At 59.2% G+C, this 26862-nt stretch overlaps 1 protein-coding gene across 1 annotated transcript in view; it reads left to right on the top strand.

Moving 5' to 3' along the window:
* Positions 1 to 26862, top strand: part of ABLIM2 (actin binding LIM protein family member 2) — a 171067-nt gene that overhangs the window by 36224 nt on the left and 107981 nt on the right. Inside the window, 2 exon segments of the mRNA XM_087434872.1 lie at positions 13626 to 13769; positions 24020 to 24203. Coding sequence (XP_087290998.1) covers positions 13626 to 13769; positions 24020 to 24203 — 328 coding nt within the window.

The following is a 26862-nucleotide window of genomic DNA, read 5'->3' on the forward strand; positions in this document are numbered from 1 at the left end:
AATAACACCCTTCAGGGATGTGGGTGGTGAGGGCGCCTGGACCAGCTGCTTGAAGCTTGAAGAGTCCCAGAAATTGCTAAGAGCTTAACCTGAAGTCTGCTGGGAGCCCCCGTGGCCAGCCTGAGCTTCCGGGGGGCTGCTCACTGCCACATTTCTCCCAGCTTCCGCCTCTGGAAGGCCCCCCACAAGCACACACTGACCCCTGCTGAGCCCCCACCACACGCTAGCCCTGTGTGGTCACCGCCGCGTCACCGTCCTCAAGAAGCCCTCATCATCCCGTCTGCAGGTGGAAAACAGGCTCAGAAGAGGAAGCAGCGAGCCGGCAAGTCCCAGGCCCGGCCTCCAGCTCTTTCCACCCGGAGGGACGGTGGATTCGTTTCCTGGGGCCGCCGTCACAAAGTGCCACAGACTGGGGGCTTCAACAGAGGTTTATTCTCTTACAGTTCTGGAGGCCAAAAGTCCAAACTCGAGATGTTGCCAGGGTGGCTTCCTTCCGAGGGCTGTGGGGGATGGATCTCTCCTTGGCTTGCAGATGGCCGTCCTCTCCCTGTGTTTTCACATCCTCCTCCCTCTGTGCATCCATCTCTGTGCCCTAATTTCCCCTGTTTATAAGGACACAGTCCTGTTGGATCAGGGCCCATCCTGATGGCCTCACTTTAATTTGATCCTCTGTGAAGACCCCCCTCTCCAAACCAGGTCACATTCTGAGCTCCTAGGGGCTAGGACTCCAGCATATGGATTTGGGGGACACATTTAAACCCATCAGAGACGGGTTGTTTTTGTGGCCTGCTGGGACCCCCCTCTCTCCCACCTGCACACGTCTAAGAGAAAGGGAGAATGTGGCCGGCACCGGGAGGAGGCTCATTCCAGGCTCGATGGGGCTGCCTGGTGACTCCACGGCCCTATGCATGTGTCTGTCACTCTGTGAACTGAGCCCGTCTTGTGGCAGAGTGACTCTGTCTGAATGCGCTCCTGCCTCAGGACAGGAAGAATACGGGACTTCAGGGCCTCGACCCGCCCCAAGGGGCACCCAGGTCTGAGCTGGTTGCTGGAATCCAGGGGCCACACCCCTCTCACTCAGCTGGAAATCCTTTCCCTGACTCGTTGGCCTCCCTGGGTCTTGACCATGGACCACAGGAAGGCCTTGGGGTCCTGCCCTGCCATGAAAGGACCGAAGCATCAATACCCCTGGGAGCAGAGGCCCCCTGTAGGCAGGTGACCCTGGGTTCAGTACCCGAACTGAGGCACGTTGAAGAGGATAATTACGCTGGGACAGTGAGCATCACCCAGGACAGTCTGAGGTGAACTGGGTTATTTGTCCCCCCGCCTGGCGCTGATCTTTAGGGGGCCCTGGAGAGCCGACAGGAGCCTCCAGTGGGGTCTCCAACTGGGGAGCCTGGAGAACCCTCTGAAAGCCGGAGGTTCACTGGTTGTTTTGAGGAGGTGCCCTGACTTGTTCAGGGTCACACAGTCAGTGGCCCAGGGAGACCATGAGCAAGTCTTCCCACCTGCTTAGCCTCGGTTTTCCCATCTGTAAAATAGGTACAGTGTTCTTACAGTGTTGCTGTGGTGATGGGAGGCGCTTGGTGCTCAGAGCCTCCAGCATGGAGCTCAACACACAGGACGTCCTCCGTGAATGCACTGTTGGTATGGAGGAGGCATTGACATGGGCCTTGGAGGGCGAGTACGGTTTTCACAGGTGGACCTAGGCAGAAAGAGCATTCCAGGAGAGGGGACGGTGGGAGCCGCGGCTGGTGCCGGGACCATTGAGGACAACTTTGGGAAAGAGTCCGGGATCATGGGGCAGTGCGAGATAAGTCAGGGAACCAGGTGGGCACCAGGCTTGGAGGCTTGGGGGTGGCTCTGGGGGCTGAGCTGTGTTCTATTGGCTGTGGGGAGCCATGGAAGGTAACTGAGCAGGGGAGGGACCTGAGCAGAGGGTGCTGCACGTGCTGTGCTCGAGGCCACCCTCCCTAATCCTGCCACCTGGCCAGCATGAGAGCTTGTCCTGGGGGCTCCATCGTCCTGACTGTCCCCTTGCTGTGAGCTTGCTGGGGCTCAAAGGGACACTCTCTCACTCGGTCAAACAGAGAACTTCTCAGACACCTGGGACTTTAGAGGCCAACTCAGGTTAGACACGGGGCTGGGGCCAGGGGCCTGCCCCAGGTTGTCCAGCAAGACGGGCCTCCCCAGGACGGTAGGACGAGTCTCCCAGTGGCCAGCTCCTGCTCAGGGTCTTGGAGCTGTCAGGGTGCTTTTCTGTAGCTGGGTGCCGACATCTCCTGAGACCCGCCGGCCATCAGGTCAGTGTCAAGGACCCCCTGAGCCCCTGGAACTGTGTGGCGAGCTCCTGCTGTGTGCCCAGGTCGGTGTCCAGCCCCCTGCACTGTCTCCTCTGACCCCCTCGATGTCACTGACAGTGGGGCACAGCTGTGACCACCCTGCACAGATGACCTGTCCAGAGCCCTCTGCCTGGAGCCAGCAGAGCTGGCCACCCCATTCCCTCAGTGGCTGGACCTTAACCATCCTCTTGGGAAAACCACATTGGTTCCTCTTCATGTTGCTGTTGGGTTATTGCGTCTGGCTGTGGGGGTCCCTGCGTGAAGCAGGAATCTGGGGTTTTACTCCCTTTGGCTCGGCCTGAGCTGTGCCCTTGATCACTGGGGCCTGGGACAACTGGTGCGGTCTAACCTGGCAGCTCTTCCTGGGGTGACCAGCTAGGCCCCAGGAGGCCTGCAGGGGATCTGGGAGAGATGCCCACATGGGATCAGCAAGGACGACCTTGGTTGAAGTCGGAGTAGGCAGGACCAGCTTCTGGAGTCAGGTGCAGAAGGTAATAAACTCGTCCCAGTGCAGAGAGTGCCCAGAGCTGCTGGGTCGTGTCTGCAGGGAGCAAAGTGACCACAGCACGGAGGATGGTCTTCTCAGAGGATCAGAGCTGGGGTGGAACCCAGGTAGGGCCTGAGGAGCCAGGGATAGGAGGCTGTAGTGGGCTGAGCTGCAATGGGCGGGGCTGCTGTGGGTGGGGCTGCGGTGGGCATGGCTGTGGTCAGAGGAGCTGTAGTGGGTGGAGCATTGGCGGGAGGGGCTGTGGTGGGCGGGGCTGTGGTGGGCGGGGCTGTGGTCAGAGGAGCTGTGGTGGGTGGAGCATTGGCGGGAGGGGCTGTGGTCAGAGGAGCTGTGGTGGGTGGAGCATTGGCAGGTGGGGCTGTGGTGGGCAGGGCTGTGGTGGGTGGAGTATTGGCGGGAGGAGTTGTGGTGGGCAGGGCTGTTGTGGGTGGGGCTGTGGTGGGTGGAGCATTGGTGGGAGGGGCTGTAGTGGGCAGGGCTGTGGTGGGTGGAGTATTGGCGGGAGGGCTGTGGTGGGTGGGGCTGTGGTGGGCAGAGCTGTGGTCAGAGGGGCTGTGGTGGGTGGAGCATTGGCGGGAGGAGCTGTTGTGGGCGGGGCTGTGGTGGGTAGAGTATTGGTGGGCGGGGCTGTGGTGGGTGGAGCATTGATGGGAGGGGCTGTGGTGGGCAGGGCTGTGGTGGGTGGAGCATTGGTGGGAGGGGCTGTGGTGGGCGGGGCTGTGGTGGGCAGGGCTGTGGTGGGTGGAGCATTGGCGGGAGGGGCTGCGGTGGGCGGGGCTGTGGTGGGCGGGGCTGTGGTGGGCGGGGCTGTGGTGGGTGGAGCATTGGCGGGAGGGGCTGCAGTGGGCGGGGCTGCGGTGGGTGGAGCTATGGCGGGAGGGGCTGCGGTGGGCGGGGCTGTTGTGGGTGGAGCATTGGTGGGAGGGGCTGTGGTGGGTAGTGTCTGCAATGGGCGGGGCCTTCAGTGGGCGGGGCCTTCAGCAGGTGGAAGCGGGAGGCTAGAAATGGGCTTCGGCTGCCTTGAGAGCCGGGGTGGGTGAGCAGGAGGGAGACAGACCTGGGGTTGAGTCCTGGCTCTGCCCTTCCTGACTGTGTGGCTTTGGGCTGGTTAGTTTACCTTTCTGAGCTCGGTTGCTGACTGCCCAATGGGCATAAGAATATCCCTCTGTGGGCGTGGCTGTGAAGATTCCAGGAAAGGTCATACCAGACTTGGGCATTTCCTTTCCTGGATCAAAACGGCAAGTGCCTCCCTGTGGGACTTTGCCTGTGGAGGAGGTGAAGTTACTGCCTCTGGAGAGGTCTGGAGCGAGCCTCGGGCAGGCCATGTGCAGAGGTGGGAGGGAGGCCGTGTGCAGAGGTGGGGAGGGGATTTTGGGGTCATGGTTGTGGTGCACTTGGGTTTTCTGTGTCTGCGTAGCACACCACGCCACACCTTAATGGCATCAGACAACCATTCTGTCACACTGACAGGTTCTGAGGGTCAGAAGTGTAGGACAGGCACAGCAGGAATATTTATCCCTATCCCACGATGTCTGTGGTTTCATCTGGGAAGACTTGAAGGCTGGGGTGACTTGAGAGCTGGGCACTGGAATCTCTGGAGGTGTCTTTGCTCACACGTCTGGCGGTTGCTGCTGGCTGTCAGCCAGAACAACTCCGCGTGCCCTCCGCGTGTGGTCCTCCGTCTGCGGTGGCTGGGCTTCCTCAGAGCGTGGCTGCTGAGTGCCAAGATGAGCATCCTACGAAAGAAGGCAGAAGGTTGTGGCATGACCATCTAGCTTGGATGTCACATGGTGTCATTTCCCTCATATTTTCTTGGCCGAGGCAGTCACACAGGCCCACCCAAGTTCAAGGGGAGGGGTCTCAGACCCCATCACCCAGTGGGAGAGATGTCAACGCCATGTTGGAGAAGAGCATGTGGGGTGCGGGGTGTTGTGTAGCCATCTTTGAAAATACGGCCTGCCGCAGGTGTGGTTTAGAGGCCCCAGTGAGGAGCTCAGAGGAACGAGTGCAGAGAGAGACTTCCAGAGGGAGTGGAGGACACATCTTGAGAAGCTGAGATGCATGGATGCGGGTGATGCATGCTGTGGGAAGGGGGAGATGGACACATGTACGAAAAGGTTGCACTTGAGTGTGATACAGTGGACTCGTCCCACACACTGAGCACCTGAAGGTACCAGGCGCCGCGCGGGAGCTGGGCCTCCCGGGGCAGCATGGAGCTGCCAGGCGCGGGCCTACAACTCCTTCAGGGGGGACAGATGTCAGAAGGACATTCGGAACAGGGGGGTGAGCACGTGACGAGGGTCTGCTCATTCACCTGGCAGCCGTTTACTGGCCCCTGGGGCGAGCCCTGGGCGGGGCACGGAGGACACCAGTGGGTCGGCACCCAGGCGGTCTTGGTCGGGGGCTGACAGGGGCGCTGAGAGGTGTGTGTGGAAGTTGGCTGGTTGGGAATATGAGGCATTTCACATACTCAGTTCTGTCTGCAAATGTTTGTGCCCAGGCGCAGAGTCCCGCTCTTAGGGCCCCAGAGAGAGCAGAGCTGGTCTCTGACGTTGGGGAGCAGCAGTCCGGCCATGGGGCGGGCCGGGGGCTCAGAGGAGTGCGTCAGGTCATAGGAGAAGCCAGAGGCCGTGCGTGGGGGGAATCGGAAGAGGGCCAGGTCGCTTCCCGGTGGCGAGGGAACAGTGTCACATGGAGGGGGCAGCCCAGGGGGTCCCTGCAGTCTGATCATGGAATTATTAAAACAGGGGTGGGGGGTCCCGGGAGGGATGTCCCTGTGCCCAGAGCCCAGGCTTCCAGTGCCGTGAGATTCCTGCGTGGGGTGTTTTCCCCCATCTCTGTGCCCTGCAGTGCCAGCTTCTTGGGGGCAGAGACTGTCTGCCTCGCCCTGGGCCCGTGCCAGCCTGAGCTTGGCAGGGAGTGGGCCCGCACTGCGTCTTCACTGGATGGAGGCCCAGAGGAGTGACAGAAGAGTCAGACAGGGTCGTCTCTCTGGCCATGGGGGGACAGCCCGAGGCCCGCAGAGACCACTTGCTGGGCCCAGGCTGCCGACAGCCCTGCTGAGAGCGGGTAGGCTCCAGAGAGCAGCCTCCAGTTCAGGATTATAATTAGCAGCCAGTCCTTAAGTAGGTTAGGGAGGGAGTGCTCGCGAGTGATGTGGTGTGATTTTCCAGCATGGGATGCTGGGGGAGGGCGGCAGGAGGGGCCGGACCTATTCCTGAACCGAGACATGACCTATAAAGAGTGTTCTGGGGCCAGCCCGGTGGCTTAGTGGTTGGGTTTGCCCGCTCCACTTCATCAGCCTGGGGTTCGTGGGTTCAGATCCTGGGCGTGGACCTACGCATGGCTCAACAAGCCATGCTGGGGCAGCATCCCACATGTTCAGTGGAGGAGGATGGGCCCGGCTGTTGGCTCAGGGCCAATCTTCCTCAGCAAAAAGAGGAAGATTGGCAACGGATTGCCTCCTGAGCTAGCATCTGTTGCCCATCTTCCTCACCAAAGGAAAAAAAAAAAGAATGTTCTGAGGGCGGGGGAGACAGACCCTGTAAGGCATGGGGGCGGGGGATCCACAGGGCAGTCTGGCAGGATGTATGACACTTCTAAGCGCACGTGCATGTGTGCCAGTAACTCCGTATTTAGAAAACCAGCCTAAAGAACCGGCTGTGCTGGTGGGTGTGCCAGCCACAAGGATGCTTATGGCCACGTGGCACGTGAGAGCCGCCTCCCAGCCAGGCCTGGGTCTCCCCCACTACCTGGCCCTAGGGAGACACACTCAGACGTGGCCCCTGGCCCTGCAGGGCTTCCAGGCCAGGGGAGGCACACAGGCCAGTGGACAAAGGCCACCCGGCATGGTCAGTGCTGTGATGGAGATGAGCACAGTGACGTGTGCTTGGTTCTGTCCCACAAGGCTGCTGCCCACCTTGTGTCACCTCCTCCCAGAAGCCCTCCCTGACTGCACCCAGGTTCATCTCCCTGCTGTGCCTGCCCACAGCCCTGTGCTTCCCTGCGTAGTCTCTGCTCGTTGTAGCAGTTAGAAGGAAAGGCCTGAGAGTGGGGGTGAGAGCTGTGCATCCCGGCACCCGCTCCAGATGTATGAGAATCTCAGGAGTGGATGTGCATACAGGGTCTTATAAAGCTTAGTCAATAGTCAAACATAGTCGTAAAATTTGGAAATCCCAAGCCGGTTGCTTGCACAATACACACAGTGGAGTGGAGAGCTCTACACGCCATCACGGCTGGTGTGTGGGCTCCAATTAGAACCCCGCATACACGGGGCCTCCCACGTCCTGACAGCAGGGTGGATTTACCTCCAGAACAAACCCTGGAAATCAAACCAAACGCAGGCTGTGGGTCTTTGGCAGAGCCAGGACAGCCTGCGGAGGGGTCCAGTGTCAACGGGGCCCGTGGAGAAGACAGACTAAAGGTAGAGCCACTGGGAAAGGGAGGAGATAAACAGTTGAAAAAGTCCCCAAGGATCTTGGGAAGTGAGAGGTGAGTCACCGGAACCAGAGAGGCATCCGGCCCTCCCTGTGCTCCCTCCACCCGGCCTGTCCCCTCTCCTGCCGTCTGCCACACTGGTGTGGTGGCCAGTTTGCACAACCACCTCCCCCGATGCCCGCAAGTGCCTCTATTCCTCTGTTTGTTGAACGAGTGAGCACATGATGTGGGACTTGCAGACCAGCCGGTGGCTTAGGGGATGGGCGGGGCATCAGACACCCCTGACCTGGGACCCCAGGTGAGTCCCTTCCCTAGCCATGTGGCTTTGGGGAAGTCCCTGCCCATCTCCGAGCCTCAGTGACCTCATCTGTAAAGTGGAGCATGGTGTGGACCAAGTGAGAGAACGCACTGGGCCAGGACTGGATCTGTTGGTCCTGGGAATACGGGCACATAGTAGGCCCTCAGACATTTGTTGGGTGAGTGAATGAATGAACGAACCAGCAAACAACGAGGAGAAGAATGGCTTTACTGTTTGAGTAGTTGGAGTTGAGTGCCCTTGGCTGAGCGCCTTGCAGCCCTGACGGCAAGCTGACGTTGCCGTGACTTGCAGTGGCGTCCGCGGCTTAGGGCGCCGTGAAGGGTCAGGGCAGACGCTCTGCGGCTGGAGGAGGCAGGGCGACAGTGTTTCCTGCATGAATTAGGATCACGTATAAGGGAAAGGAGGCAGCACGGGCACATGTTCCAAGTGGCCTCACGGCTGGCTTCTGGGTTTGATGACGGTAAGAACATGGAGCATGTGGTTGTGGCGTCTTGAACGATGTCAGGTCGGTGAATTTCTGTGAACAAAGTGGAAAATGGCCCCCGGTTGGGGCTGCACCAATCAGTGAAGAGGGGTGTTTGGTGGGTAGGTTGGCCGGAAACATCCTCCCCCAGCCAATGGGCAGAGGATGTTCGAGGCCCAGATTATCAGAGTGAGGAAGCCATGAGGCCCATGATGCTCTCACCCTTGTTCTGGAGGTCTGCCCGCCAGAAGGGCCAGTGGAGCTGAGGGCTTGACGTGGACATTAGCCGTGGTGTCTGTGGGGTTCAGCCACCATGCCTGCTCCCCAAGCCAAGGGCCAGCGAGGCCCGGTGCTCGGTCTGGTCCCACTCTGAGCATCAGGCCTGGGCACAGCTGGGCGAGGTGCTGGGTGCAGAGGTCAATGCTTAGGAGCCCCCACGTACCCAGAGGTCGCCATCGGACCATCTCTGGGGGGAGCTACTGCTTCACCTGTGACCCCAATCGTAGTTCCTGCCTCCTGCGCCCCCACAGTGCAGCAGGCAGCCAGCTGGGTCAGCGCTTCACACGTGCTCTCTCGTCTGATCTGCACAAGGGTCCTGTGTTTGGGAATACCTGTCCCCGTTTTATAAGGAGGAAACTGGGGCCCCAGGAGGCCATGTGACCTGCCGAAGGTGACGGCCAGGGAGGGGTGTAGCCGACGTCAGCACAGGGCTATCTCCCTTCCCGCTCGCCCACCCTGCCACCCCGTGGAGGTGGGCTGAAGCGTGAAGGCAAAGCTAGGACAATGCACTGATGAGGCTGGTGTGCAAGCAAAGGTGTGGCCCTCTGGGCACCCAGGCCGCCCTTCCCCGCAGCCTCTGCCCCCGTCCCCACCCCCGAGTTGCAGGAGGACGAAGCTGTTGTTCACCACACCTGTCAGGCGTTCTAAAGGTTCCTCATGAGACCCAGCTCCAATTTATAGATGTGCAAACTGAGGCTTCTCAGAGTTCAGTCAGCTCTCCAGAGTCACACAGCTGCCCTGGACAGTGGGTGCAAACCCGGCCTTGCTGGCTGCTGTCCCGGATCCTCCGCCCGTTCCTGGTGACCGAGCAGGACTTTGCCTGGAGGGGTTGTAGGGGAGGAAACCTGGGGGGTCAGTGACCCTCAATCAGACCCGAGCCGCGTCCGCCCCACTGTGAACGTGAGTGTTACATGTTGAGGTTGCCAGTCATGATTCTTTTTATCCCCAGCAAGGCTCTGCGGTGCTGGGGTTTCATTATCACGGGGGGATTAAATAGTCACAGCCCTTGTGTGATTGATTCCTACCACTTGAGTTCGTGTTTTCTGTTATTATCACAGTGAGGGACTTGTTAAACCACATGTTACAGCCGAACCTGAAATTGTGGAGAAACGAACCTGCTGAACTTGCGGTCAGGTCTCGGGGTGTCGTGCTTCTCTCTCTTTCTCTGTTTCTCTCTCTTTTAAAGTTTGAATAGACTTTATTTCTTAGAGCAGTTTTCAGTTTACAGAACAATTGACAGAAAGAAGAGAGTTCCCATATATGACCACTCCGAACCCCCAGTTTCCCCTGTTAACGTCCTGCATTGGTGGGAGCATTTGTTACACTGAGGAACCAGTTTTGATACGTTGTTATGAACTAAAGTCCATGGTTTACGCCAGGGCTCACTCTTGGTGTCCTAAGTTTGGACAGATGCGTAATGACATGTACCCAGTGTGACAGTGTCGTGCAGAGTAGCTTCACTGCCATAAAAGTCTCCTGTGCTCCACCTGTTCATCCCTCCCCTCTCCCACCCCCTGGCGACCAGCAGCCCTTTTACTGTCTCATAGTTTTGCCTTTTCCAGAATGTCACGTAGACATTTCAGACTGGCTCTGTCACCTAGCACGGTGCATCTAAGTTTCCTTCCTGTCTTTTCCTGGCCTGAGAGCTCATTTCTTGATACTTCTCTTCTTTATGTGACGTCTGAGTACCAGACACGAGTCCTGGCAGGAACAGCCCCGTCCCTGTCTTGGGGCCACGTGGAGAACACCCGGGGCGTTGCCGTGCGCGGCCCTGAGCCCCGGTCCCCGCCTCCCGCCTGCTTGCTCAGCAGCAGCAGCAGCCGCGACAGCACTTCACCGGCTGCTGTGAGGAGCAGGACCCTTGGGGAGCGCTCGGTCACGTAGTGGACCTACAGCGTCTCCTCTCCATCGGGCAGCCGCGAGAGGTGCGAGGAATGAGTCCATATGGGGGGGGTTGTAAAAAGGTCCATGCCACAAACCCACAAGATTCTCAGACGTGATCCCAGGGCCAAGCGGGCAGATGCGGGCTGGAGGGAACCCCTGCCCCGGCGGTACCTGTGCAGTAGACAGGTGTCCTTCGTCACGGTGCAGTGTCTACCTCCCGCCACCAGAGGGCAGCACCACCCTCCCGCCGCCTAGAGGCACTCCCCCGCCCCCACCCCGCATAGGCTTTTGAGGATGCTCCAGGTGGGCAGCGTTGGGTGCCCCCGGCAAAACGATGTCTCAAAGTAGCTTTTCCCCCAAACCAAATCTATCTCCAGTAACCAGGAAACTGGTGATGTCAGCTGTGTGTCCTTGAAACCGACAATAGCTATTGTGTACTGAGCACTATGGTTGCTGGACCCTGGGCTGCTTGCTAGGCAAACATTTCTGCCCGCCGTCCTAGCATCCCCCGGGGCAGGGGATGTGAGCAGAGTGTCGACGGACAGAGGGAAGGCTGGGAGTTCCGGGGACTCCCCGAGGTTGCAGCACACAGGTGGTGAGGCTGCAGCTGCACGAGCCGTCTGCCCCGCGGCCCGGGCTGCCCCCAGACCTCTGACACGGATCCCCAGTGTGGCTGGGTGGCGTTTCCCTCACCCTGGATTTGAGCCAGATTCCAGTAGTATAAAACTTGCCTTGTTTCCCCTTGGGGATGAGAACGTATTGTTCTTTGTATGCCTAACAGATGAGAAGATCAGTGTTGAAGATTCACGTCCCCCCACCCCCTACAGTCTCCATTTAGCCTCGGACCTGTCAGCCCCACGTGAGCCCCGGGCAGCCCCAGGCCTGTGCAAGGGTCTCAAACCTCGATTCCAATGGCTTGTTCCGCTTGGGGAGTCTTAAATTCACGCCCAGGAAATCCTCGCTCTCTGCCTCCTCCCAACAACTTTAATAACAATAGACGAGGTGTTTCTGCAGTTATTCTCAGGAAAAAGGAGTGAGGGGCAAGCCTGCTATTGAACTTTAACCCAGAGCAGGAAATGTCACCGTAGCTCCCAGGACAACAGACCCTGCTCACGGGGCCGTCGCCGGTCCCTGTACCGTCCAGTCTGCTGTTTCGTCTCCCGACTCCTCTGGAAACGAGAGGCAGGCGTTGACCCAGGCTTGGGGTGCCCAGGGTGACACCCGGTTATTTTTGGTGCCACTCGTCTTCCCTCCTGCTCCTGCTTCTCCGGGCAGTGTGGCTTCTTGTCGTCAGACAGCTGGCACCCTGCTGTCCTTGGGATATTCGGAGCCCTCCTCTTCAAAGGCCTTCTGTCCCCAGCAGGCCCAGTCCCTCCTCTGTGCTGCCCACTGTCAACCCCCCACCGCGGGCAGGGGCCTAAGAGGAGGTGAGGAGCCCTGCTCTGGCAGATTGGGGGCTACGGGAGGTGGGGTGTTGGGGGGTGGGGGGCAGGTGGGAAACTGGATGGAGAAATGCCATCCTCTGTCTGACATCCACCTCCTCCATTTTTACAGCAGGGGTGAGGAGACTTCCAGGCTTGATGTTTCGTCAATGCTAGTGTTAAGCAGTTGTGTCAATGTGTGTGTGTGCATGTGTGTATGAATACGCTGAACCCGCCAATGAAGCATGGCAAGTGTTTCTGGGCTGGCCCCACATCTCCTGGGCTCACTGTGGCTCAGGTGCCGGGGGCAACTCGCCTGCTCCTGCAGGCATCCCCCCTCAGGCACCCGCAGCTCCCCTGGGTCTGTGCTGGGCCTCTGCTCAAATCTCGGAACCCACCCAGCCCAGCCACCGGGCAGCCCAGACACCGGGCAGCCCAGACACCGGGCAGCCCAGACAAGGGGGACGGGGGTTCCGTCTTTGGGACAACCCTCCCCCAGGGGTCAGGAGGCGGGGACAATGTGGAACATGGTCTACCTGATTCCCTGGAGGGCCCCGAGGGGGTGACCCTGTTGCCCACAGCGGTGACCAGCTCCATAACACGCCTGCCGTTGGCTTCTGCCTTCCCTGCCTCCCCCTCCACCCCTCCACCCCTCACTCCTTCCTGCCACCTGGGATCCCCCATGTACACCACCTGCACCCCATCCTTGTCTCAGCCTCAGGTTAGGGGGCCCCAGACCAAGACAGGAGGGCGGCATCAGAAGATGTGGGAAGAAGTAGAGACCCTCCCCCCCAAGAGAAAAGCAGAGGCTGTGCACTGGGAGCTGCTGTAGCAGGGGCTCTGCCACTGCCCCCTGCGTAAGGCAGGCAGAGGAGTGGGCACTTCACAGAGGAGAAAAGGGGGCTCGGGGGCCCTGACGGGGCTGGGGGCCTGGGGATGGGGGAGGCTCACCGGGATGGAGTGTCCAGGGGGCTGTGGGGGGCAGGTCTGGCTCTCTCCGTTCGGTCCTGAGTTGGCAGTGGACAGCCGGCTCGGGTCCCTGCGTGGGCCCGGGTCCCTGCGTGGGCCCTGCTCCCTGCCCGCGGGCCTCTGCGCCAGCCTGCAGCTCTGCCATCTCTCCAGCTCCTCCTCGCGCTTCAAGTGACTCTGCTGGGAGAGAGCTGGTCCCCAGCCCCTGGGCTTCCCCCGACCGCAGCTCTGCCACTGAGTTGTCACTGTTTTTCACCCGGCTGTCTCCACCCCCGGCTGGAGCTCTCGAGGGGCAGACCCGCTGTGGCCCCCAGCACCCTGCGCACTGGCCTCTGTAGGCACCTTTGGGGGACATGGGTGAGGACCTACTGATGCTGCCCAGACCCCAAGAACCCACAGTCAGGTCCCTTAACCATCCGCCCTGACCCATCCCTCCATGGGTTTCCAGAGCCTCCTTAAACGTCCTAGGCTGAGGCTGGCTTTAAGGGGGACAGCGACAATATTCAGGTCAGTGTCCCCAGGATGCAAAGGGAATTTGAAGCAAGCTCGCAGGACTGTGGTTGCAGGAGAGATGACTCTGGGTCTCCTGGCTGCAGAGGGGCTGTGAGCTCACCAGGGGGTGCCTGGCTCCCGAGGCCCTGGAGGGCCAAGGTCATGCCGGCTGAAGGCAGCAGGGGGATCAGCCACCCTTTGGGAAGGGGTAGTAATCACCCCATCAAAGCCAGTGTGCACACAGAGATGGGGCCTGGGACCACTCATTGGGTGGGGCTGCTGTAGACAGATTGGGAGATAAGCCACATAGATATAATGGAGTGATGTGAGGGGGTGACCAGATGGCCTCTTGCATCATCCACTGGTCCCCAAGGAAAAGAATCCGAGTCTGTCCCCTGACGCCCTGGGACTTGTGCTGAGGGGGTGTGGGGTCCCCGAGTCCTGACACTGTTGCTGCCTCCCCCCTGTGCCTGGTACGTCCCACCCTGTAACCGGCTGCTTCTCCCCACAGTGTCGGAGCCGCAGGCCGTGCACAGTGCCCTGGAGAAGCCGCCCACCACGGCGATCCTGTGCCACACCTGCGGCAGTGTGTGCAAGGGGGAGGTGCTGCGCGTCCAGAGCAAGTACTTCCACATCAAGTGCTTCGTCTGCAAAGGTGAGCATCCCTGCCCTCCCTCCCGGCTGTGTGGCCACAGGCACAGCCCTGCCGTGTGGCCTCCAGACCGGGCCTCCTCGCTGCCACTCCGGGCCCCAGAGTGTCTCTGGGAATCTCGTTAGATCTGGGATGCTGGCAAATCCGCAGGGTCCAGAATCTCCGTACAACACTGTGGCCTGTGTCCCTTACGGTTGTGATGAGGAGTCAGCCTGAGTGGAGAGGGTCAGAGGCTGAGGTCCAGGTCCCAGGAGCGTCCTCGTACAGCTGCACCCAGTGTCCAAGGATTCAGATCCAGTGGCCAAGGCAAAGGGGCCACCTGGGCCCTGTAGCCAGAAGGTAAATTGTCATTGTTGTCGGTATGACCTCAAGAGTGCGGGGTCACAGGACCTAGCTGGGCCACAAACCGTCGGGTGCCCCACCCAGCATGGATGGAGAACATTACCATTCATTCCAGATGCAAATGCTTTAATTTTTCTCTAATTGTAAAAACTAACATGAATAATATATTAAATTTAAATAATAGCAAAAAGATGAGTAGAAACTAAAACAAAGTCACGTGAAACCCCCCCATGGGAGAGGGGCTTTGCTGCGAGCATCCTCCAGCCGCCTTCTCCTTTCTATTCTGAAGGTAACGCGTGTTCCATGCGCACAAATGGAATTACATGCACTTGCATTTAGTTTCCTAAAATATATGAAAAATAGCTTTTGGGGGAAGGAATGAGCAAGTCAAACCAGTTTGACACAGTTGGCAGTTTTAAAGGAATCATATTAATGGTACTAGAAACAGTGCCCCACCACGTCCCCCACAGCGGGCCGTGTCGTCACTACCTGCCTTCCTGTGGGTTTGACGTGACGTTCTCCAGGCCGTTCAGAGATGCACAAGACCTGAGCCACAAGGACCCTTGATGAACCCAAGGAGCAGTGAGGGTTTGCTTTTTTGGGGCAGATAGAAGTGGGAAACATGCCGCACAGAGGTAGTCAAGTGACGGCGTTGTTATCGACACCGCGTGGCCCTGTTAAATTACTGCAGCTGTGTCCACAGGCTCCTCACAGGGTCTCAGGGGCCCTCCTGTGCGCCAGGCCCGGCAGAGGGCTCTTGAAAGCACTGAAGAAGAAGAAGGCTTAACTTGGACTGGTGAGGAGATAAATATACCAGCTGAGATGTGCAACAACTTGACCTGAAATTTCGCTTTTCATAGTAAAAACCAAGAACTAGGAGGTGGGGGTGGGGCACCGGGAAGGATTTGGAGGCTTCCAGAGACGGCTTCACAGAGGAGGTGGGGTTTGGGCTCCAACTTGGAGATAGGAGGAATCCACTGGTCTGAGGGGGAGCCAGGCCGTTCTGGGGGCAGGGGCAGCATGCACGCAGGATTGGGGAGCAGCCTGCAAGTCGGGTGTTCAGTGGCCTGACTGCCGAGTGCAGGCAGTGGGCGGGAGGCGAGGCTGGGGGCCGACTCCTCCAGGTGCCAGCAGCCCTGGGAGGGACGTGCGACTGTCCACCTGTGAGGGGCTGCGGAGGCTTGAGATGTAGGAGCTCGTCCAGGGCTTGATTCCAGGCCTGATGTGGCCCCCGAATGAGGGGCTTCTATCCCGAGTGTTCCGTGGAGGCCCCTCCTGGGCAGGGAGACATGGGAGGGGGGAGAGCGAGGCAGCAGGTAAGCCCCCCGTCCCCAGAGGGGCTCCGCTGCAGCCACGTCAGGGTCTCAGGCTCGGAGTGACGACTGTGTGTTGAGTCCTGTTGTTTGAAACGAAAAGGTGAGAGCCACCAGCCAGGACTCTTCTGCCGCGAAAGAGGAGCCCCCCCGAAATGGCCCCAATGCCTCCTGGCCCTGGAGGAGGTCAGAGTGCAACAGGGGAGACACAGGGGGCCCAGCAGGGGCCGGTGACTCAGGGAGATGATGAGTGCCGCCCCCTGGGACCCCGCGGTGGGGGCTGCACCATCTCTGGCAGGGGTGGGAGTGCCCTGGGCCCCTCGGTCTGAGGCTGACCTTGACCCTGCCCCCCAGAGGTGCTGCAGCTCCATACGTAGGCCTGGGGGCTCTCAAGCATGTCACTGAGGGTCACTTGATACCCCCAGAATCGCCTTGATCTGGGGGTCCCCCGCACGTCCACAGCCTGGCTTGGCCCCCGTGATTGCACAGCTCCGTCTCCCAGGTCCCTCAGCACCACCACCTGACGACGGCTGCCGGAGTCCTAGTGAGGGGGACGTGGGGCACCCCCAGGACGGCGGCTGGGGACCGTTTGGAAGAGAGGAAGCGAGGGGCACACCCTGGGAAGGTCCGGTTTCTGGGAAAGCACGGAACAGCCGTGTGTCGTGGTGTGGGAATGGAGAGCCCTCAGCGTTTCCATAAACAAGAGCGCATCCACCTGCCTTTCCCCGGGACTCTGCGCCCGCCGCCGGGCTCTAGAATGAGGGGGGTGCACCAGCACCAGCGAGATCTTTCCTGAGCAGGAGGTGATGGCCGCCCCATCAGTGCCCCCCCGCCAGTGCTCCCCGCCTGTCAATGTCCCCTCGGTCAGGGCCCCCCTGCTCAGTGTCCCCTAGGTCAGTGCCCCCCCCACATCAGTGTCCTCCCCGTAAGTACCCCCCGTCAGTGCCCCGCCCCCATCAGTGCCCCCCACTGGTCAGTGCCCACCGGGTCAGTGCCCCCCCGTCACTGACCCCCAGCAGTGCCCCCCCGTCGGTGCCTCCCGTCGGTGCCCCCCCATGACTGCCCCGTCACTCCCTCCCCGTCAGTCCCCGTCACTGCCCCTGTCGGTGCCCCCACCCGTCACTGCCCCCTGTCGGTGCCCCCGTCACTGCCCCCGTCACTGCCACCCATCAGTATCCCCACCCGTCACTGCCCCCATCAGTGTCCACCACTTGTCACTGCCACCCATCAGTGTCCCCCACCCATCACTGCCCCCGTCAGTGTCCCCCGGTCCGCGGACCCCCCCGTCAGTGCCCCCCCATCAGTGGACCCTCCCGTCAGTGTCCCCCACCACCTGAAACTTTCCACCTTTTCATTAGAGCCTCCCTGGCGTCATCGTGGGATTTGTCTGGGTTAATTTTCTCTGCTCTCCATCAAGATGCATTTGCTGCATTTCTGAAAAGCAAAGCCCATTCGCCTGCCCTTTTTAGAAGCTTAGTTTAAAAGACAGAAGGGACGTGCCCACTGCGTTTAAAAGGATTGTCGGTCAGCGCCGTCCTTACTTAGGAAGGCAAAGAAGGCATCAGGCTCCTGGAGTCGAGGCCGTCGCCGGGTCTGACCCACGGGTTTGGGAGGAGGTGGAAACCGGCCCAGGTGCCCCCTCCCCACCTGTCCTCTGAGCTTCAGCCCCCAGTGTAGACGTGGGAGTAGGGCAGCCCCTTCCCCACCGGCCTGCAGTGGTGAAATGGGACAGCGCGGGCAGCGCCGACGGGCACCTGGGACTCACCGTCGGGTTGCTACGGTAGTGGCAGCGGTGGCAGAGCCTATGGGCGTGCAGGCCCAGTTCCAAGACCCCCCCCCGCCCAGCCAGTGATAGCGTCTCCCGCAGCAGGAACCCTGCCCTGGGTGGGGGCGGCTCTGCCTCACCTGCTGAAGAATGACGGGGAGCAGCTAAGCTTCCTGACAGCTTTAAGAAAGCAGTGTGTGTTCACGCGTGAGCACTACATAGTCTTGGGTCGATCTTTTATCCAGGCTCTCAAGAAAATGCAAAGTCTGAGTCATTGAGGGGGCTTTGGGATGAATAAAAAGGAACACTCAACTCAGAGTGTCTTAAAGAACATGTGTATTTATCATCTTAACTCGAAGCCCGGAGGCAGCCCTCTCACCCCCAGAGTTGGTTAATTTAACAGCTCAACAAGATTATCAAAGACCCAGGTTCTTTCTTAACTTCCCCACCCCCAACTGTCCCCTCTTCCCCTCTCATCCTGTGCATGTCAGCAGTGCCTTTCCTCATGGTCTCAAGATGGCTGCTGTAGCTCCAAGCATCACATCCTCACAGGGTGGCACTCAACCCTGGGGAAGGTGTTGGAGGAGACGTGCACAGACAAAGGAGCCCTCTCCTCACATGACTCTCCCTTCTGTCAGGGAGGAGAACCCTTTCCCTGAGGTCCCCACAGACTTCCCATATGATTCACTGGCCAGAACTGGGTCATACGTCCACTCCCACCGGCAGAGAGGGGTGGGAGGATGGTGACTGACTGAGACAGTCGTGTCCGTCCCTGGGTGCGCGTGTTGCCAGTTGAACCAATTGGGGTCTGTCAACTCAGAAGACGATCGTGCCACCGTCTGATTCCGATCCAAGAGGCCCCAGTGTGTTGGGTTCCTGGCACCCTGGCACTTAGTTGATGTGCCTTGGTTTACCTGGGAAAATCCATGAAAGAAATATGTAATTATCCTCTTCTTCACGGCGCCCCAAGCTTGGGCTCTGACGCCTGAAGGCCTGGGTTTAAATCCCACCTCTGCCATGCCCAGCTCCTGTGGGTCTCAGGCACATTTCTTAGCCTCGGGGGCCATTCCACAGCTGTTCCCTGGGCGCCTGCTGTGTGCAGTCCTGTGCGGGGTGCTCAGTATGCGTCCGTGAACAGGCCACCCTTGTTCTGGTGGGGACCGTGTTCTAGTGCAGGGAGATGGACGGTAAACGCTGGATAGACGACGTAAGTCAACTTCCTTATGTGCTGACAGTGAGGTCTAGGAGAGGGGAGAGAGGGGCAAGGTAAAGGGGGCGATGGGAGTGCTGGGGGGTTACTATTTTCAATTGGGTAATCAGAGTGGGCCTCATGGAGGAGGTGACCTTTGAGTGACGACTTGAAGAAGGTGAGGGAAGAGTGTTGCAGCCAGAGGGAGCAGCCAGTGCAGTGACACTCAGGCGGGGGGGTGCCTGGCAGGTTGGGGAACAGCAGGAGGCCTGTGTGGCTGGAGCAGAGTGAGCGAGGGGGAGGGTTGGGTGGGGGTCCTTGTGAGGACCTGGGCTGTGACACCGAGGGAGAAAGGCCAGAGGAGGGGCCTGGCCCGTCTTCGTCTCCGTGGACCACTGGGCGCTGTGCTGCTGCGGGGAGCGGGGCAGGGGTGGGTGGGGAGGAGGGCTGGGCTGTTGCAGGAGCCCCGCCAGAGACGATGGCGGCTTGGACGAGAGCGCGAGAGGACGCCTGATTCTGGATTCTCTTGAAATCCTGCGGGCTCTGGCTCCACGCTGCAAAGTGGGAATGCCTGTGAGATAGCAACACGTCCAAGACCCAGCACACGGCACGTCCCCCAGGAGAAACGAAGGCTCCGCCATTTTTACAAACGACCTGAAATTTGCCTGGAAAAACAAGCCTGACCTCTCCTGTGTGGCTGAATTCTGCGCTTCTAGAATGCTTGTTTTGGACTGTGATCTTTTGTAGCCCTGCTCGGAACGCCCTGGGAACTCTGCCCCCACGCTGGAATGAGGAACAGGTGAGGCCACACGGCGTGTGACCTCGAGAGAGCAGGCGTTTTCTGGTGCGGGTGGCAGCGGGCCTGAGCGCATCCACGGTGTGGGGAGACTGAGGACGCAGGAGGGAGGGCGGCATGGGGAGGAGACCCCGCCGGCTCAGCGGGTAACTTGGTACTGGCGGGTGGGGTGTCCACAAGCGCCCATCCGTCCGGGGACTATGAACAGCCACGCGAGAGCTGCTGGGGCGACTGGGGTGACAAGGAACAGCGCAAAATGCCTGCCTTCTCGCATCTGCATTCGGGGCATTCCAGGGGCGTTTCTGGGAAACCCACCGGGGGCTTCTGGAACCAAAGGGCAGCTCCAGACAGGTGTGCCCGTCCCCCGCCCAGGGCGCACGTTGTTCTACAGCCCGACCGTGCAGGGCGCCAGGAACCGGGATCCTGCGGCAGAACCGTGGGAAGTCTCCGCAGGAAGGACTCTGGTGACACGGCCTGTTATTACAGCTGGGAGGCCCAGGCAGCGTTAGGATAGGACCCGGGCGGGCCGGGAGTGGCCGCGCAGCCCGGAGGCAGCCTGCCAGAGTCCCGGCGGGAACCCGCCTGGAGGTCTCTGTTGTGCTTTGTGTTTTATTTTATTTTATTTTATTTTATTTTTCATTTTTTTTAGATTTTTATTTATTTATTTTTTTCCCTCCAAAGCCCCAGTAGATTGTTGTACGTCATAGTTGCACATCCCTCCAGCTGCTGCATGTGGGACGCGGCCTCAGCATGGCCGGAGAAGCGGTGCGCCGGTGCGCGCCCGGGATCCAAACCCAGGCCGCCAGCAGTGGAGCGCGCGCACCCAACTGCTAAGCCACGGGGCCGGCCCTGCTTTGTGTTTTAAAGTTAGTCGCGTCTCCTCTTCCGCCCGCCGGTACAGAGAGGCAGGGGCAGGGAAGGGGAAGCACCCCACTCTGTCCTCCGAGGGAATTACCGCCCGTGTTCGGGCGTACGTCCCTCTGTCCCTCCAGTCCTGTCCTTCGTGAGAGTCTGTTTTTAGTGTGAAGTGTGTTGTATATGTACTTTTGTATCCTGATTTATTCACTTTAAATGCCTGGGTGTGCCCTTTCCCCGTCATATAAGTTCTTCAACATTCATTTCAACATCTGCCCCAATTCCCTCAAATGCAAGACCCACAGTAAAATTAGCCGTCACTCCGCTCGCTGATTCCAGCCCAGCCTTGGCTCATTGGTTTCCTGTACCTCATCTTGTTGATTTCTTGTGCAACCATGCAAGATCGGTGTTGTTAACCCTGTTTCACAGATGAGGACGCTGAGGTTCAGAGAGGCCAAGTAACTTGCCCAAGGTCACACAGCTGGGAAGCCACAGGAGCGAGGATTCAGACCCAGGCTCCCTGACTCTACAGCCCAGGGTTTATTTATTACATTATAGAGATGCTGCAGCCAACACCGCAGCTAACTTTTGTGGCTGTCCTTGGGCATTTCCTTGGGCGAGAGGCCCAGAAGAGAGATGGCCAGGTCACAGGGTAGGAGGAGTTTTAACATTCTTTAGAGTCAGTGCCAAATGGTCTTCCAGAAAGTGTCTTTCCAGCCCTTCCCAGCCCTCCCGTCCGTTTCTCATAAATGACCGTGGTGAACGTGCAGGGACCGGCGCTCGGCACCCACAGCTGCTCCCCACTTGACTGGTCTCGGCTAGTTCGATAGGCACAATAGAGTCGAACACAGTCTATTGTCCTGATTAGGATTTTTTGTGTGTGTGTGAGGAAGATCAGCCCTGAGCTAACCTCTGTTGCCAATCCTCCTCTTTTTGCTGAGGAAGACTGGCCCTGGGCTAACGTCCATGCCCATCTTCCTCCACTTTATGTGGGACGCCACCACAGCATGGCTTGATTAGCCGTGTGTCGGTCCACGCCCGGGATCCGGACCTGCGAACCCCAGGCCGCCGAAGTAGAGCGCGTGAACTCAACCACTATGCTACCGGGCCAGCCCCTTGAGTAGGAGTTTTTAAATTATTAACGAGTTTGGACTTGTTTTTAGCAGCAGAGGTCAGGGTTTCACTGTCCGGCCCTGGCTCTCGGGCAGGCGTGGCTGGAAGCTGTGGCCTTCACTCTTCTGGCGCCTCTGCCGGGGAGGCTCACGCCTCCGGATGGGGCCCCAGGCCTGTCTGCACATCCCCCCTCAGGGAACAGCCGGTGCCGTCGTGTCTTTAGGAAGATTCGGAACATCACCGACCACTGGAGTGGGAGGGCCTAGAGCACCCGAGCGCTCGGGGTGCAGTCCTTACAGGCCGCATGTACGGGAGACGGTACCCCTCCTCCTCGGCCCCAGAGAGCCTGCCCCCCCAGTCGGCATCTGCTTGGCCTGCGCTGTGCTGCACGACTAAACAAGGGTTTCCCTCTCAGGCTGGGTGTTGAGAAAGATCCAGAACCGGCTGCCACCTCGGGCCTCGCAGGATGAGTGGTGCCAGCACAGCAGCGGCCTGGACGGCGGCCCCACATGACTTGGGGCTCACGTCAGGCTCGCTCATAGGAGGCACCTCTGTGCTGCCGTTTTCGCCTTTGAAGTCGGCCCTGTGTTCCAGCTGAGGACGTGGAGGCCCAAAGAGGTTAAGGAGCTTGCCCAGGGGCACACAGCGAAGTGCACAGGTGCAGCTGAGATCCCCGTCCAGGCAGCTCCGGCCCTGGGCTCTCGGCCGCTCTGCTTTAGGTCCCCCCTGGTCCCAAGAGCTAACATCTGCTTGGAGAAGTGCAGTGAAGGAGGTCCAGCCTCTCTGGTGGCTGTAACCGGCGAACAGCACACGCAGCCCTGTGGCTGGGCGAGGGGACTGGGAGACCCAGGCTGAGCTGAGCGGGCGCCCAACCCGCAGGGCTGCCGAAGCCCCCGGTCGCGAGTGGGCAGGTGGTGGTACGCACTGACGGGTGCCTGAGCTGAGAGGGGAGCTGCTGGCCAGACCAAGCAGATGGGCCCCGGGGGCACCCTGAGACTCTGGAGGTTCGGTTTGCAGACTCCCACAGACGCCCTTCCGGAACTTGGCTGCCTGAGGAGGCCCCTGTGGTGGAGGAAGGCTGCCGGGCGGCCCCTTGCCTCCCAGCCTCCCGGGGCACCCAGCAAGGCGCAGTGCAAAGGTCGGGCTCCCCTGGTCAGATTCCAGGGTCTCCCCTCGGTCTCCACCGTCCGTATCACCAGGAGCTGCGTGCAGGAAGGTTTACTTAGACGTTTAATGATAGTTTACCAAAATGTATGGTGTACGTGTTGTGTCGATAGCTTTGTGCTCGTAGTTGTAATAATTACCCAATCCAGAATAATTTAGTAAATACTTGGAGCCTTGTAACCACACGAAATTCCTGATAAATGGATTTCCACACCGACTCTGGAGTTTTTCTTGCAGAGAACACAGGAGGCCCTTTCCATCTTTAAAATTCGTTATATTTGCATACAGTTCTGTGGGGGAAAGTGGGATCGAAAGAGGCTTTCTGGGAAAAAAAGCGATGAGGTGAAATTTCTACTTTCACTAAGAGCCTGGCTGTGGGTTTTGTGAATAGATGTTGCTGGTCTCGCTTTGGCATCTGCATTCCAGTGGAGGTGCTCAAAAGGACGAGGTGACAGTCAAATTTAAAGGTGCCAGTACTTAGAATTAGCCAGAAACTACATCCTTTGCAATCAGTTAATGTTTTTTATTTGTTTTTTTTTTTTTAAAGATTTTATTTATTTTTATTTTTTCCCCCCAAAGCCCCAGTGGATAGTTGTGTGTCGTAGCTGCACATCCTTCTAGTTGCCGTATGTGGGACTCGGCCTCAGGATGGACGGAGAAGCGGTGCCTCAATGCACACCCGGGATCCGAACCCGGGCCACCAGCATCGCAGCGCGCGCACTTAACCACCAAGCCACAGGGCCGGCCCCAGTTAATGTTTTGATGGGAACTTCTAGGTGTCGATTCAGAAAGATGTGAGGGCTATGTGGTTTTCCAAGACTCTGGCTTGGGAGCTGTGACCCACGAGGAGCCTGGACTGACCCCGCCAGCGGGGCTGCAGCTGCAGGGCCTTCCTCCAGGCCTCCAGCAGGGGCGGCTGGGCCGGCCAGGGTGGGCGTAGGCTGCTCCCTCTGAAGCCGTGCGTGGCTCCCACGTGCCCCTGGGGCTGGAGGGGGAGCGTGTGGGGTGAACTCGCATGTGTCCCAGGTGCTGACTGGCCGGCTGTCCCCCACCTGGCAAAGATCCCCCAGCCTCTCTCCGGGGCCCTACTGCACCAGCTTCCTGGGGCAGGAGATGTGGCTTAGGGGTCAAGGGACCCGGCCTCTCTCCCTCCTGCGGGGGGTCTGGCCTGGTTCACACTGTGGGAGACGGGCATCGAGGAGGTGGAGACGAGAGGAGGGGTGGGTAGGAAGCCTCACTGTGGTGTAGGGAGCCAACGCAGGGACTCATCTGTCCTCCACCCCACGGGATCTTCCCACCCAGAACAGAGCCTGGAGCATAGTAGGTGCTCGGGTATTAGCTGCCTTCCCGACCTGTTATATTCCATGCCGGGAACAGCCCACCTGGAGTAGTAGAGGGGCTCATGGGGCGTCTGCACTTCATCCCTGGTCAGGGAGGTGAGGGAGGGGGGCTGGGCTGGCCCCTCAGCACAGCCTGGTTCTCATCCCACGTCAGTGCCCCTTTCTGGAAGCTTCCACAAGAAAGTCCACTCAACTCCAGGCTGAGGAGCCAGAGCTGGAGTCCATGCCTAGAGCCTGGGCCCCCGAGAGTTCAGCAAGGCACCCCGAGGCCCATGTCAGGTGGGGGCGGTATGTGGTGGGGGTCCGCCTGGGGCCCGTCGGGACCCGGGAGAGGGTCACCACCCCGCTGATGCCGGCCTCACTGCTATCTCCCCAGCATGTGGCTGTGACCTGGCCGAGGGCGGCTTCTTCGTGCGGCAGGGCGAGTACATCTGCACGCGGGACTACCAGCGGCTCTACGGGACCCGCTGCTTCAGCTGCGACCAGTTCATTGAGGGCGAGGTGGTGTCGGCGCTTGGCAAGACCTACCACCCCGACTGCTTCGTCTGTGCCGTCTGCCGGTGAGTGGGGCCGCCGGGCGCCCGCTCCGTCCCCTGGGCAGTCCGTCCTTCTGTCCTTCCTTCCTCCATCCCTGCCTTCCTTCCTACCTCCCTTCCTTCCTTCCTCCTTCCTTCCTCCCTCCTTCCTTCCTCTTTGCTTCCTCCCTCCTTCCTTCCTCTTTCCTTCCTCCTTCCTTCCTCCATCCCTCCCTTCCTTCCTACCTCCCTTCCTTCCTTCCTCCTTCCTTCCTCCCTCCTTCCTTCCTCTTTCCTTCTTTCCATCCTTCTGTCTTCCTTCCTGCTGTCTTCCTTCCTTCCTTCCGTCCTTCATCCCGCTGGGTCACAGCCAGAGAGGGGAAGCGGGGCCCAGCCAAGGGATGGCAGGTGGACACTGGGCAGCTGCACGCCTTTGTCCGGCCCCAGAACTGCCGGCCTCCACCCCTCCTGCAGCGCAGGGCCGAGCCCTCTTTCCTTGGGGGCACAGAGGCCAGCAGGTCCTGAGGCTGCCGGCACATGGCCTGCTTTGGCTCCTGGGAAGGAGCTCTCTCCCCGTCCCCTCCTCGCCCCCTTGGCCAGCTCCTCTCCTTGCCTGCATCCTCCACAGGTTTCTTCTCTCATATTACCGCCCTCAGTGTCCACGCTTCATCCCCTCCTTGCCTACCCACTGCCGCTCGTCGGCTGTCGGGGCATGTCCCACCTGCACACGCTGCCTCTCACTCCCCGTGTCCCCGATCTGTGGATGGCACCACCACCCAACCCACCAGGTGCATGAGCCCCAAGCACAGGTGTCTTACAAGGTCCCTCCCTTCCCCAAATATGCCCAGCCATTGCCCCCACTCAGGCCTCAAAACTCGCCTGCCTGGGGTCCCACCACGGCCTCCACACTGGGGTCCCCACCTCCCCTCTCCCTGTCACTCCCCGACACTGCACTCGTGGCCTCCGAGAGAAAGTCCAGGCTCTGCAGCCTGGCTGAGAGGAGCTTCACAGTCTGTTACAGTTCATTCATTCATCCATTTGACCAGGCTTTTCTAAGCGCCTATGTATGCCAGGCCCCGGGCTGGCACTGGTGACTTGGAGGTGCCTTAGCTTAGACCCTACAGGTCTCAGCATCTAGAGACACTGCAGGACAAGATGTGCCTTTCCCACCGGCACAGCAGCTCCCTGCCTCCCCCTCCTCGTGGCCCCGCTGTGTGTGTCCGGTCCTGATGCCCTCCTGGGCCACACAACACCTCCCCAGCAACACACCCCTGGAGCTGCCTGATGTGGCGCCATGCACCCAGGGTCTGGTCTGGTTCCTCTCTGGTCCCCGGTGGCTGCCCAGAGCAGGTGTGCGGCGAATGATCACTGGAGGTAGACTGAGATCCTGCCCCCTGCAGCAGGGCCAAACCCAGCTCCCCTCTCTGCCTTGCACCCCTAGGGGCTTAGCAAGGGGGCCAGCAGGCAGCCTTCCCATGGGGGCATCCTCCCCACCTCCCTCCACAGCCCCAGACACATCGCTCCCAGGGGGAATGTTCCATTTCTAGAAAACAAAGAATAAAAACCCCAGAGTTTATTTGCTGCTCTGTTCTGTCTCACCACACCCAGTTTAAAGGGAACTTTTTGAGTGTTGTTCTCAGCGTCTTGTCTGTAGCTGTGGCATGTGCGCTAGACGGAAATGGGAGCGCTTGTCAGGGGGATGCGGAGAGAGGGAGGAACAATGACAAGGAACATTGCTGACAAAAGAGTCACCGTGTGTTATTGTGGAGTGCGTGGGTCAAGGTTCCCCCAAGGACTATCTGGATGTTTGATTTCTGTGCACGTCTCTTAGAGACGAGGGTTGACATAATCACAGTGGGTTTGAAAGATTACCTCTGGATGATCTGCTATTTTAAAAATAATGCAAACAGCTCTGTCGTGCTGGAGTGACTGGGACTGGACTCATCCACCCACTATAAACAACCAGAAAACTTGGCAAAATAGACGAAACACCTGTTTTCAGACATTGGGGCCCAGGCAGCTCAAGACTGAGAGAAGGAAGAAGTGAGCCCTCCCACTGCCCAGCTTTCTGCCTGGAGGCACTTCTTGAGCCACAGTCCAAGGAGGGGAACCCAGCAGAGCATGGCATTCTCGCTGAGTTAGGGGATGTGATCGGAGAGTCAGAAGTGCGTACCAGAGGGGAGAGAGCTATGCAGAACAAGAGCTCCAGAGAGCTGTGCAGAGTCTTTGACTAAACACGACGCCATGTAGACATAGAGGAAATTTCACAAGATGGGACAGAAATGGCCAGGTTGCTGTAAGCTAAGCAGTTCCCAGGGCTGGGAGACATTCGAGTTCTGCCAAGTGAGAGTGCTTGTTGAACACCCAGGCATGCAGGGGCACCAAGAGGGCCACGCCTTATTAGTGGGACTAAACTAGCGCTAGAGTGAAGGCTACTGTAAACCTTCTCTACGGAAGTACAAGGACAAGGCTCGACCAGGTCACGCTGACCCGCAGATGAGCTCACGCCTGCCATAGCGAAGTCCAGCACTCTTTACAGGAAGGTAAGAAACTCCAGCACTCAGCAACCTAAAATCGACAATGACCAACGTCCCATCGAATGTTACTGATCATAAGAAGAAGCTGGAAAATGTGACCCAAAGCCAGAAGAAAAGTCAGCCAATAGCAATAGACCCAGAAGTGAGAGCAACGGTGAAGCTAGCGG

Source organism: Ceratotherium simum, chromosome 8, assembly GCF_057802395.1.
Source record: "Ceratotherium simum simum isolate JZ-2026a chromosome 8, ASM5780239v1, whole genome shotgun sequence".
In the NCBI taxonomy this organism is placed as follows: domain Eukaryota; kingdom Metazoa; phylum Chordata; class Mammalia; order Perissodactyla; family Rhinocerotidae; genus Ceratotherium; species Ceratotherium simum.